General features: G+C 45.4%; 1 protein-coding gene across 1 annotated transcript in view; it reads left to right on the top strand.

Moving 5' to 3' along the window:
* The first annotated feature begins 681 nt into the window (after nt 1–681).
* Nucleotides 682–13,314, top strand: part of TAF4B (TATA-box binding protein associated factor 4b) — a 72,895-nt gene continuing 60,262 nt past the window's right edge. The window contains 1 exon segment of the mRNA XM_071553123.1: nt 682–1,135. Coding sequence (XP_071409224.1) covers nt 862–1,135 — 274 coding nt within the window. The 5' untranslated portion in view covers nt 682–861.

Raw genomic sequence — 13,314 nt, 5'->3', positions numbered from 1 at the left:
AAATTTGATTTTAAAGCTGTGTTGTACGTATTCTGCAACTACTACCCTTGTTTTTCAAGGGGAGTGAGCTGCACTTCCCCCTCAGCCTTTCCTCAAGTCAAGCCCTGGGCATGAAGGTCAAGGAGGACAACTTTGTGTTCTTCTTCCTTATAGGTCTGAGCTGCTTTCGCCTTCTCGGCCCCTCAGCAAATTCGTATCATGCCACGGGAAACTCCTACACGTGCCAGAGCCCCTTTAGTTTTGAATGGAATCCCTCAGGCCACCTGCACGCAGGTACAGCCGCAGGTGGTCGGGCGCAGGTAGGCGGGACGGAGGGCGGGAGGGGCAGCGCCCGGCCCGGCTCAGCCCCGAGTTACCCACCCCGCGTTACCGTCCCGGGGCTCCGGGCGCGGCCCCTTCACCCCGCCGGCCGCGGGGTCTCCGCGCTGCCGCCAACCTGCCCCCGGCGGGGCGCGGGGCTCTGCAAACACGGAGGGCGGGCGGGCTCAGAGCGGTGCCGGACCCGGGTCGAGTTGGGCTGAGTTTCGGCTGAGCTGGGCTGGGTTTGGGTTGGGTTGGGCTAGGCTGGGGCGGGCGCCGCCGCAGTAGGGCGCGCTGGCGGCGTGGGACCGCCCTCCGCCCGTCTTCCCCTCCCTCCCATCACCGCCTCCCGCCCTCCCGCCGGCGGCAGGGGAGGCCGGGCCGGCCGGGCCCACGTGCGCGGTGCCCGGGAGCCGCAGGAGCGGAGCTGCCATGTGTTTCTGCGGGCGAGCCGGCGGCCGGGGCAGTAGCCCCTGAGCGCCCCCCGCCCGCGATGCTGCGGGGCGCCGCGGGGCTCTGCGCGACGCGGCCGCCCCCTGTCCCCTCGCCTCCTCCTCTTCCATGAGCACCTCGGCGGCCCCCGTCAGGCTGATGCCCGGCGGGCACCCCGAGCAGGCGGCTGCCTGCGTCCCCGCCGCGGGCTCGGCGCCCGAGCGGGGCAGCCCCGCCGCCAAGGTGCCCGGCGGAGCCGCCGCCGCCTCGCCGCGCCCGGCGGCCGCCCTGGCGGGGACCGCGGTGGCGCAGGCGGCCGCTGCGGGGGTCCCGCGGCCCGGGGCGCCCAAGGGGCCGCCCGCCGCCACCCTCCAGCTGCCGGCCAACTTGCAGCTGCCCGCAGGTGAGTGATGTGCCCCGGGCTGCCGCAGCTGCAGGTATGGTCCCGTGTCGCTACTTCCCCGGAATGTTGCGGTCCGTGCTGTCGCGGCGCGGGCCGGCAGGACAGGGGGCACGTGCTGCCGGGGGCGAGCCGTGGCAGGGGCGACCCATGTGTGTTTCGCGGGTTGGTTTTCTGCCCCAAGCGTCTGGGAACGGGGGTGTGTGTCTGTCTTGCAGGGCACTGGGAATGTGTCTGTGTTCATTCATTTGGTAATGGGAATGCTTACAGCCTATCTGCAGGATGGATCTGGAAGTCTCTGGATTAAGGCAACTTCTTATTTTGCTAGATGGCACGAGGAGCAGGAGGGAATAACCAAAAACTCAGTGGCCAAATTACCATAATATGTGACTTGAAAAAGGTTGATAAAGGCTTTCGTGGAACATGGATGAAGGAGTGTCCCGGGCAGGTGTGTGTGAGCGGGGCTTGGCGATGCAGAGCGACTCCGTAACTTACTGTGCGGGGTCACACTGCCCGCGCTCCCAGGCAGTCCCGCAGGAATTCTTTCCACTGGCACGACGGAGAGCACTGCTGAAAGTTCCTTACGTGTTGCTCCTTGCAACGCTTCTTTATGTAAACCCTATGTGGGAGATGAAGAGTTCAGAGAAGGTACCGCACTTACAGATGTGCTTTCTATAGCGGCAACGAAATATTAATGGAGGAATTGCGTAATGTTGATAGAGACAGGTTGATACTTTGCATAGCAGCAGAGGGTGTTAGCGAGGGCTTCTACCTTCGCTTTCTCACAAGAGGAAGAAAGTGCTGCTGAACTTCTGACCCTTCCCTGTCGGGCTGTATTTCAATGTTTTTTAAAAAAGAAGATGACTTTTATTCAACTGGTTTTGGTCTTGCTCTATTGAGACCTCAAGATACGTATTGACTTTATTGCTATTTGATGCTGTAATTGTTTCCTGCCAGGACTGTTCAGTTGTTGGAGCATCTGTTGCAATTACTTTCAAGTTGGATGTTGCTGAAAAGGATGACTGGTTTTACAGTAATTCTGCACCGGTACTGCATATTTGCCTTTTTTTTTTAATCCCAATGTCTTTATCAAAGACATGCACCTCCCAATGAAATTTATAATGCTAATGTCATTTTAAAAAATTGTCTTTAGTCAGTAAGTTTCACTGTAGATTTCCCAGTACTCAAATGATGCTATAATGTCTGGGTAGTCAGCAGTCAAGGATGAGTCTAAATCTTTCCTCTGAAATGAGCCAGAATGGGAATATATTTACTTCTTGTAACAGGACTCTCCAGGTAGTCAGGTTTTGTATCTAATATTTTGCTTTCTGAAATGTACTGACATTCAGTTAAACACCTTCCTGTGAAGGTGAATGCCCATGTGAATTGCTTGCAGTTTAGGAACTACAAGATGGCAAAACTTACAGGCTTTTTGTAGTGGCTTGGGTTGGATTACATCAAGGTATGCTGTTGAATATCCTCTAACTTGTATTGTGGCAGTAGGCAGATGTAACAAAATTAGCATTACCCTTCAGTTGCATCAGCTTGTTTTCCTTGCTCCTGGGACAATGCAGCCTTTGTTTTGGAAGTTCGGAGGTGCCGGTACTGTGCAGCATTGTAAATTAAAAGTATCTGTATAGATTTTAGTGCTTCAGAAGAAGCATAAAAGTTGTCAGATTTCAAATGGATCAATGTTTCAGGGAAACTTGTGTAAGTAATGGTTGTAAGGATGATATAAAAATACATTCTGGCTTGTAGAAATGTTAGTATTTTACCTCTGCCTTCTATGTGGATTCAATTTTTAATAAATAAAAAATGCAGGATGAATAGCATTAAAGCTACAAGTGTTAGTTTAGCATCATTAAAAAAAAGAAGGTGGAATAAACCACTGAATTCTTAGGTTTGAAAAGCTTGTATTTCAAATAAACAGCCAAATCTAGCCATGCAGGATAAAATACAGAAAGGAGAATGCACTTGGCTTTAAAATCATGATGTCCAACTTTTGTGGCACCTGCTAAAAAAATGCATGCAGAAAACATCCTTCCCTTGAGTTTCAAGGGGAGATGTTAGAGCTGCCTTGTTTTGAAGACAGTGCTGCCCTTACTGGCCATCCTGAATTACTCATGAACTGCTTGTGTCCTGGAGCATTCATTGCTCCTGTGCTTCTGTAGCATTGCAGTCTGGAGCAGGAAGGGCACCAGCAGAACTGTGTTTGCCCCGTGTCTTGGAGAGCAGTGGAGGTTCATGGAAGTCATGTGTCATGATGTCCTAATTCAATTTATGCTTTCTCTTCCATCTCTATCTCCTCCTTCCTCTTGCTCAGAATAAAGCCGGGAGGTGGGAAAGGCCGATGACCAGGTATGATTCCTCACATCTCTGAGCAAAGACTGCCTGTTGCTACAGAAAAATGAAGAGTGAGCAAGTCAGATCTATGTGGGACCCTGTGAGACTGGAGTAGCTATCAGCTAAGAAGCAGCAAGGAGCACAGCTGCTGCTAGGTGGTAGGGAGGAGGTTACTCCCCAGGAATTCACACAATAGTTTCTCACAGGACTCTGCAGGTGCTTGAAAACATCGAGGATGAGATAATATAAACATTGGACTTGTGAGATATGGGTAATAACCAATAGGGTTTTGCAGTTATATGGAGATTCAATTTAACCAATTGTATGTGGCTTTTACTCTATATAAAAAGTGTGTGCTGTGTAATAAATCGGCATTCACTCAATCACAATGATCTGTGTGTGGTGTCCAGTTCCTCCACCATATATTTATTGTATTCTTTAGCTGCCCTCCTGTCACATGCCTCTTTTTTCCTGCGTTCGCAGGAAAGGTCACTGAGCGTTGCAAGTTATCCAGGTCTTGAAGGACCCAGGCTTGCTCATGAATAAGAAGGGGTCTTCATCACCTTCCTGTGTTTTCTTCCACAAAGCGCTGGTTTTCAGCAGTGTATCCAGCTGTCAGACTAGTGCAGCTGGTACTCAAGGCTTCTTCCTGCACCAGTCCTGACTCGTACCTGACCACCACTGAGGGTGCTTTTAGCACTCAGTAGTACTCCAGCTGTGTCCTTCAGCCAGGCAGTCTGACTTGAGAGCTTGCTTGTGGTATTTTGACCTTGCTTGTGGTATTTTGACTAAATGTTTGGGCTATATCCTCCCTATTGGAGGGAATTGGTATGATCTACAAAAGGGACCCTTCCTCAGTTGCCCTCTTTGTTGACAAGAATGTCAGCACCAATTCAGAAGGCTTTACGTGTGGCAGTCTGTGGAACTGGCAGAGAGAGACCACCACTACGAATGCAGTGCTGCCTCAGTCCTGAGCTCGGCTGGTTGTGTGGTCTGCACGGATGCTTACAAACCTGCAAATGTCTCCTGTCATGGACAATCTACTTGTCAAGAAACCGTGTCCTTGGTTAACTTGAGCTTGATGTTGGGACGGGGAAATGGATGGGCTGTGCTATTAAAAGGAAGAAATAATTTGAGGCTTGGGAAGCAGTGACAAGGGCTGTGACAAATGTTTGTAGCTCACCTTAGGGCCTTTGGGCCCTGCACCACTTTGGAGAAGTAGGGGGAAGAAAAAGATGGTAAAAACAGCAAAAAGAATGTTAATGTTGTTCTTGGTTTCCTTGTTTACTTTTCTTGAACTTAGGTTTTTGTCACTTCTCTGTCTGTACTTGTGGCTTTCATTCAATCCCTTGCCCTGGAATGTTCAATACAGGCAGGTGTTGAAAGGACAATTAGTAGATATATTCACTTATATGTATATAGAAAACTGAAGCAGATGCCAGGGATCTTCCATTGTTACCTTAGATCTGCTTCCAGTAGGGAAGCTTTTCAAAAAGCTCACCTCTTGCCACTGCTGCTGGTTGCAGGGATGGCAGCAGCTGCCATCACTCTTCACTGTAGCATCAGTTGCCTCTGGTGTGTGTATTTCTGCTTTATGCTTTCCATTGTTGCTAACACCAGTGGGCCTGAGCAAGTATGGTGTCAACAAAGAGAAGTTGCCCTGAGTCTGCTGTAATTCTCATGACTAATCTGGTGCAAGGCATGGTCTCTCTATAAAAGTTTCCTTTGCACCTGACTTAGAAGTGAATGGCAGCAGGTTCTTGGTTTCTTGGTTTCTGTTTGCACCTCAGTTGTCTTCACTTGGAGGTTTTGCTGTGTCCTTGGCAGGTTTTCCGCTGCCTACAACTTATCTAGGCTGATAGCGGGTAACTGTTCAGAAAACACAGCCAATGTTTATGGCAGGTGGCTGGGGCTGTGTGGCAAAAGGCAAGCAGTCAGCATGTGGCTGGGAAAGAGAGAGCTGATGTGGGAATTTTAAAACTGCTGTGGGGTGGTATTGGAGCCTGGTCTTGTTGGATTTCTTTAGTTGCATGTAGACACTAAAGGAACCTAAAGAGGTAGGGGCTGCTAAACATCTGGATGCTGCTGCCTTCTTTTGAAGTTGACCTGATACCTTTCAAGTAAAGTGCTGTGAATCTTCCTCTTCATGTTCTAGTTGTTGTTTCTTAGTGGTAAAACCACACAAGGAATTTGGTATTTTCATATTTGTACTTCACTTTAAAAGCGAAGGAAGCGCTGAATTTAAAATACTTCCTAGTTTAAATTATGCTTGGGTAGGAGTAGGCTGTCTAAAGATTTCTTGCTTCATCAGGACAAAAAAACCTAGAAACTCCTTTGAAGTCTGCAGTTTATGGATGTTGATAATCCCATGAAGTCTGAGTGTAGTATCAGTGCTGTAGGATGACCAGCTGGGGCTAAATAATATGGAATTGTAACCTTTTGTATCCCAGTAGTGTCCTTTAGCAGGTTTCTTGGGATGGTTTCTTTGCAAATATGTCTTTTCACATCAGGTGACAACAGCCACCCTTTTTGTCTGAGGAAGGGTCAGCAAAACTTTGGCAGGCTTGAAGAACTAAGTCAAACTTATAAACTGTCTTCTGCTGTAACAAGTAGAAATTTTGTCTGCTCTGTAGGACACGATTTTGCTTTCAAGACTGAATGTGTCTAGCACAACAATGCCTTCATATCATTAAATGCACAGCCACGTGGGAATTGAGATTTAAATCTTGGCAGAAGATACAAAGCTAATGTCTATATTTATGGTTTTCACACACACGGAAAAGTAGATGCATTCTGAATACTGAAGCATGGAAATATGATGCTCAGTAAAGTTAATGTTAAATGCTGTTCAGATTTTACAGTCACTTGAAGCATATTGCAAAGAATTACAGCTACAATTTGGTGAATGGTATACTTCTTTTAAGCCTTAGAAGAGAGGGAATGTGAGCCTGACTTGTGTTGCCTTTGCAGTATTTAAAGGACCCTTCAGCTTGTAGCAGTAAAAATCGCATCATCCACACACAAGTGACAGCTGGAAGAAACACTAATTACGTTTCAGTATTCTTTTCCCAAAGATGGTGACTAAACTAGATAAGCTCGTGTGTTATTGTTTTGAGTAGCTGGTATACTAGATTTTTTTTTAAGTGATTTTAGAGATCCAAGTATTTGTCATGCCATGCAATAGGAATCTGTGCTGTGCTTAGTGAGTAGGATTCTAAGTGACAGTTTTATATGTGAATTGTGCTGTAAGTTGCAAAGCTTCTGGTAACTATCAAAGATAAATAATTAGTACTGTCCTAACCACTTAGGCAAAATGAAAGGCAAATACTTTTTTTGGAATTCGTTTTGCATGAAGCTACTTCTCTGAAAACTGAGGATGCCAGAAGGAAAGCAAATACAATTTGCAAAGTGGAAGAGATCACAATAGATGTTTTTAAGTCTCTTACTATTCAGATTGTCAGGATTAAGGTCTGTTCTGCCACCTGGGTCACCTTTAGAACAAAGTCCACTAACAGATCTTTTCCACCAGTGTCTTGAGGAAATAGTCTCTGATTGCAACTGAAGAAACTAAAAATGGCAGCAGACAGGAGATGCTTGTTGCTAATGTGCAAATCTGGTGTCTGTTAAGACTGGAGAACAGGTGAAGCTCAGTGATCTTAACTTGTGTAAGACCAGTCACATGATAAGATGACACTTGGTTGATTTTCTTGGCTTGTGCTTGCAGACTAGTGCACGCTTCCAGTTTGGTGGAGGCAGAGGAGATGCTTTCATTAATACTGACTACTCCTAGGAGTTACCTGGGAAGTCAGAGTTCCTTGTGGGGATGTCCAGGCTAGATTAAGAAGTGGGTGAAACAGCACACCCTGCCTGGAGACTTTTGCCTGCAGTTCACCCTGTGTCAGTTGCCCTGCAGTTCTCCTGGAGCCCTTGGAGCCAGGTCCAGCTGACTGGTGGTGTATTACTGGGCAGTCTGCTTGGGGCAGTCATTGCTGTGTGTTGAAGTGGGTAAATGTAGTCAGAGCACCTTTGTATATGGCTTGCATACTTGACAAATGCCACGTGGTTTTGTGACAGTTTCCACAGTATCTGTACAGACAGAATTTAATGCGTCTGTGAAGGTTTTTCTGTCCTCTCTGGTAATTTTTGTCTGCTTCATCACACTTACAGCAATGTGGCAATCAGAGTTAAGATTCAATGTTAGGCCTTTGTTTGTAAGTGAAATATCTATCCAACAGAAGAGTGAATTTGTACTTGTAGAGAAAATTCACTTTCAAAAGTTGAAATTGAACTTTCTGCTGATCCCCACGTGAGCAACAGGAAGACAACTGTGTCATTGCAAAATTAATCTGGATTAACTGACTTGATTTTCCTCTTATTTAAGAGACAGAGATTTTAAGGGGACTGATCTTGACTTGTACTAGAACTCTACCAAGACACCAGTTCTTGGTATTCAGATATTTTTAGCATCTCTTGGCTTAAAGTTAAGATTTGTGGTTCAACACTTCAGGTTTCTCTCCAACAGCTTATTGACTGTTCTAGAAATTAGAAGTGCAGGGTATTGCAATAGATTCTGGTCCTTAGAAAGTTGTGTGCTGTATATATGTGGCTGCAATGTGCCAAGTATCTAACTTGCTATTTAAAGAATTTCTCTCCAGTGAATACTAGGGGTACCCAAGAGGGTGAGTTTTAGAGGCTCAATGCTGGTTTCAGTGCAGTAGGAATTGTCTCAAGAGTTAGGAAGTGTCACTTTGACTCCTTTGAGGAACTATTTCACTGTCATCAGCTGAGTCTTCTGCAAGTACTTGAAGCTCCTGCATTAGGTAATTTGGGTCCCAGAGAACTCTTAAATCAGATCATCTTATCTACAGACAATCCTAGAACTGTTTGGTTACTGAGATACGAAAGCAACCAAGCCTCAAGGAACAAAGTTGCAAACCACAAAGATGAGGTGGGGAAATGCTGATGGGAAATGATCCCAGTTGCAGAAAGACATGGCCCAAGGACAAGAGCTAGATGTTCTCATGATATCGAACAAGACTACCTTGTGGTACGCTGTGTTGGCTGGGAATCCCATATACCTACACGAAACAAAACCAGCAACTCTTGGGATTCAAGTGTAATAAAATACACTTTGAATTCAAGTAGAGACACTAGTGCTACCTCTTAACAGTGCCCAAACCTGTTGGTTTTTTACAGCCCCTCCAAGAACCAGTGCAATGTCCAGATTTTCTTTAAAGGGTTAGTATGGGCATCTGTTGCTTGTTATAAATAAAAGGTGCACTACCTTGCAACTGGTACAGTTACAGTAGAACTCTTAAGTAAAAATATAACTGTAAAATTGCATGGATATAAATATATTCTCAAGGAAAGAACTGTGTATGTCGTTGAGGAGATCTCTTAACTCTGAAATGTGGGCCTGTATTCTGTGAAAAGGTATCAGCACTATGGGGACCCAATTACTAGTCTGTTAAACAGTGATAACTGTCTGGGCATCAAAATCCGTTGATTAACAGAGATATCCATCTGGGCACTAAAGTGCATTGATGAGCAGCTAGCCTCCAACAGCTTGGATAAGGCTTACTGATTGAGCACTGTGTGGAACTTGGCTTCCAATTTTTGCACTTTTAGCATTTTGTATCTAGTTCCTGGAGGAAAGGAGGGAGAGGGGAAGTTGTTTATCCTCATCAGAAAAAGGTGTGTTGTCCATTATTCCAGGCTGTTTGAAACAATAAAATATCAGTCTGCTCCATCCTGCCTGGTAGAGATACAGTCCTTTTTCTGGCTTCTCATACTTGAAAAGGCTGTGTCTGTACTGTGTGTCTCAGTAGGTGGTGCCCACTGTTAGCCAGAACCTTGACAGAAACGTTGTAGTTTCTGGAGGCAGCAGCCTGTTCTGGGACTGTGAGCCCCTCTGTTAGTGTGACAGAGTTGTGGGTATGTGGTGGTGATTAAAAAACTGCTCACAGCAACCCAGACCATCTGGGAAACACTAACGCTAGTGAAACAGTGCTGTCAACTGGACAATGTCTGTGAGGGAAGCCAGTAACTGCCTTTGAAAAGGTGAGATGTCAGACATCAACCTTTAAAGCTGTAGGCCAGAGTCTACGTGAAGCTGCAGTGCAGTGTTTGTGCAGTTGACAAAGACGCAATCAGTGTCATTAAAGAACTTGTGGGTATAACATTGTATGGTTTTTTATTTAGACTGTGTTCTGGTGTAGTGTGACAGAATATTGTGACTCTGACCTTTGAACTTTTCTCCTGACCTGGTAATTAGTGATTTCCACATCTGTGAGCAAAACAAAGTGTCTTTGATTGGAACTCAAAATTGGGCATCTTATTGTGACTCTGCAATGTCTACATGCTAGTCACTGATTTTGAGCCATCACTATAAAAACCCCTTGAGTTTAGAAGCTTTCCTGGAACTGAGGGAAAGAACACAGTTAGGGATTTCTGAGATGTGTAATTATTTAGTTGGTAAGAGACAGTGCGAAAGAAGTTCATTGGTTGAGGGCTTGGATATGTGATGAATGTTCTGGTTGCTGGAGTAGCAGTGTTGATTATGGGTTGATCATTGCTGAATTTCTCTTGCGTCAACTGAAATTGACTTCCAAATGTTGGAATGCTTTGCTTTATGGAGCACAATGTTTTGTGAGTGTAGTGTAGATGCTGAACAACTCATCTTGAGCCATACGGCGTAGATGAACCCTCTACCTTGCTTACCTGGGAAGTCTAAGAACAGTTACGGATGTTTTTCCAAGAAAAGCCTCAAACAGGCAATCTTTGTGACTTCACAGAAGATCTGTTGTCCAAAGTCAATTGTATTTGATTTAAGACTATGAGTTAGAGCTCATCATTGGAAGCCTGTGGCAAGGTAACCTTATGTGGCCTCTAGATCTTTGTTGTAGCTTCATTCCTAAGACACTGAAAAGCACAGCTAGATGTTGCCTCTAAATTGGGCTGGTGTCTTTGTTCATCTTCCCTCCAGAAATTTGCAGTGGACATTTAGGAAAACTCAAGTACCAAGTGAGGGTCATGAGGAACAAGTAGTTCTCCTACATGCAGGACGGACCATACTTCATCTGAAAACATTACAGCCCCAGCATATTAGAGGGGTTATATGTAAGTTATGGATTATGTAAAAGTTAAGTCACTGTCTTTCACAGTATTTCATTAATACTTCCCGCCTCTTCAGCAGTATTTTACTGCTAGTCTGCAACCTAATGCACCTTAGTACAATCACTGCCTGAACAGTCTGTGTCTCTAAAAATGTTTGGTTTTGTTTGTTCTTATTTCTGTAATGTTTTTTTATAACTTTTAAGGGACCTGTTCCGTGTGGCTCAATAAATGGGGTTGAAGAGGAAAAAACCTGCATTTTTATTAAAGGACAGCTTGAGAGAGGAGAAGTATTTTCAAAGCTGTTGCATGGGTTAGTTTGGCCTTTTATTTTCCAAATTTTGAGTAATCTTAAATAATCAGTCTAAGAAACTTAAAACTAATATTCCTTTTTAGTTGCCATTTAGTTTCCTACTAAAACATCCCCTCTAAAGTTTAGTCTTACCTTGTTAGATCTGTCTTAAAAAGTATCCCTTTGTTTTGAGTAGCTCAGTGAAAGAATGGGATTTGTTTAGGAACAGAGAGCACTAACACATTCCTATTGTTTTAAAACATTTTATTGTTCACTTAATGATTTGGGACCTTAAAGTCGCATTTAGCCTTGTTTTTATAATTGATCTTAAAGTGTCCTTTTATGAAGAACACCTTGTTTTGAAATAAGCTACATTTACACTTCTTTGAAAGCAGCTTTTGTAACTTGTGTTCCCTCAAATGAGTTTGGTCTAATTGTGGTTGGTTTATACTTGTATTTTATATTAGTAGCAAGACTTCTTTTCATTTCCTTATGTTGTTCTGAGCCAGCAGTTCCCAAGAGCTGTTATGTTGAGCAGTTGGGTTAGAAACCATGTAATTGAAGTGGTGGCTTAACTTGAAACTTCAGTTTCATGTGTAACAGCATAAGGTGTATCTCCACGGGAGCACAGATGGTGGCTGGTTCATCTCAGGAAATTTCTTCTGGATGAAGTTCCCCTCAGAAATGGCCTCAGGCTTGCCTTATGTGGTAGAAGTTGCCCTTATGATGGGATGCTTTTAGAATATATTGGTGTTTAGTGCTGCTGGAGGAAACTCAGCTTCAGTTGGCACCACAGCTTTATGTTAACAACATTGTGGTTTCCTTAACACTTGTTCCCTGAAATACAGTTGTGCTGGTTTAAAGGTGAACCAGCAGGGGAAATGAACTCACCACGAGAGAAAGATTGTAAGTCAGACCTAAAATTTAATAATAATATTACAATAGCAACACTGACACACAAGGGAGATTGCTTTCAACTCACAATACCCCAGCAGTATAACCCAGTGTCCTGGGGCACAAACCCAAGGGGGTTTGTTTGCCCTTGTGCTGAGACCCCTGTGGTTCCCCCAAGTCCAGAGCAAAAGGAAAAGAAAAACCTGTTGGTGCAGGCGAGGGCTGTGGTCTGGGCAAGAGTGGGAATCTCCTCCTGTCAAGGTCCTGCTGCTGCTCTGGATCCGACAAGAGGTTCCCGAGGTCTTCTTACCCACCCCTTATGTACCCTCAGGGAGCTCTCAGTCCCTCCCCCTGGGCGGGGACTCACACAATGGGTGATTAACTCTGGGAGCCAGGGGGTGTTGAGCTGTTGATGGCCCATTAGCAGCTCCGCCCCCCTCAGGCTGGGTGTGAAGTGATAATGGCTCCCTGGGCAGCTGCTGCTAATGGCCCATTGACCTTGGGGAATGAATAGAGGGGGTAGAATACACAGCTTTGATCACCCCCACACAGGGTTAGCTGGTCCCTCCTGCTGAACTAGGACAACAGTGAAACTCATGCAGGTGGCATTACATACAGTGGCATAAACAGATCTCTGCCACTATCCCACAGCACCTTGTTCACATCTCTGGTGAGTTTTTGCTGCTCTCTAGTTAAAATGCACAGGTATCTGGAGGCTGCCCCTCCTGCTAAGCTGTGTTTCTTGCCTCCTGGGTTGAATGCTGAGTTCACAAAAAGCTGTATTTCCTTGACTGGTGGTGTTGGGACAGTGAAAATTTGTAGCTCAGGTAACTCAGGTTTGAGCAACAAATGGAATTTTACTGGAATGCTTCTGATTTTCCATTTTCTCACAGTGCTGGCATGTCCAGGTAGGGTGGTGGCTGCCTGAGCTTTGCAGGAGTGATGCCAGGCACTCCTGGAGGCAGGTTTCCTGCAGCCCCTGTTTCAGGAGAAGGCAGGTCACTGGAAAGAAAGGGTATACATCTCAATGAGACTTCTTCAAGGTGAGAAGGTATAGCATGGCTCCTTCTTTGTAGGAAACTGAGCTGGGTTGTGATTGTCAGGTCCTTCCCCTCCAGCCTTCTCACAGGAAGCTGAAGGGAGGTGTGCAGGAAACAAATGGCTGAAACATTGATTGTATTTTAATTGCCTTCTCTGTGAGTCAGGAAAACCAAAAAACTTTCCAAAGGATGTTTTTGGCAGGACAGGCAGAATATCTGGGGACAAAAGTCTCAGTTCATTGTAAATGGTGCTGTTAGTCTCCAAGAGACAGCCGAGTCCTCCAGTGAAACATGTGAGAAATGATCCCTTGATGGTAACCAGTCACTTAGGTTTGAAAATACGAACAGCTTTGTAGCCCCAAAGGCACTGTGCCTTCCTCTTACTGTCTCAAAGTGTGTGAATAGTGAGAAAGTTGTTCCTGTTCTCTGAACCAACTCCAGTAAAACTATCAAGTGGTGCATTCTTGGAAGTGCTGCCCAAAAGGGAGCACCTGTGGTGC

The sequence above is a fragment of the Pithys albifrons genome, chromosome 4, assembly GCF_047495875.1.
Source record: "Pithys albifrons albifrons isolate INPA30051 chromosome 4, PitAlb_v1, whole genome shotgun sequence".
Taxonomy (NCBI): Eukaryota; Metazoa; Chordata; class Aves; order Passeriformes; family Thamnophilidae; genus Pithys; species Pithys albifrons.
This window is presented reverse-complemented; position numbering and strand designations above follow the sequence as displayed.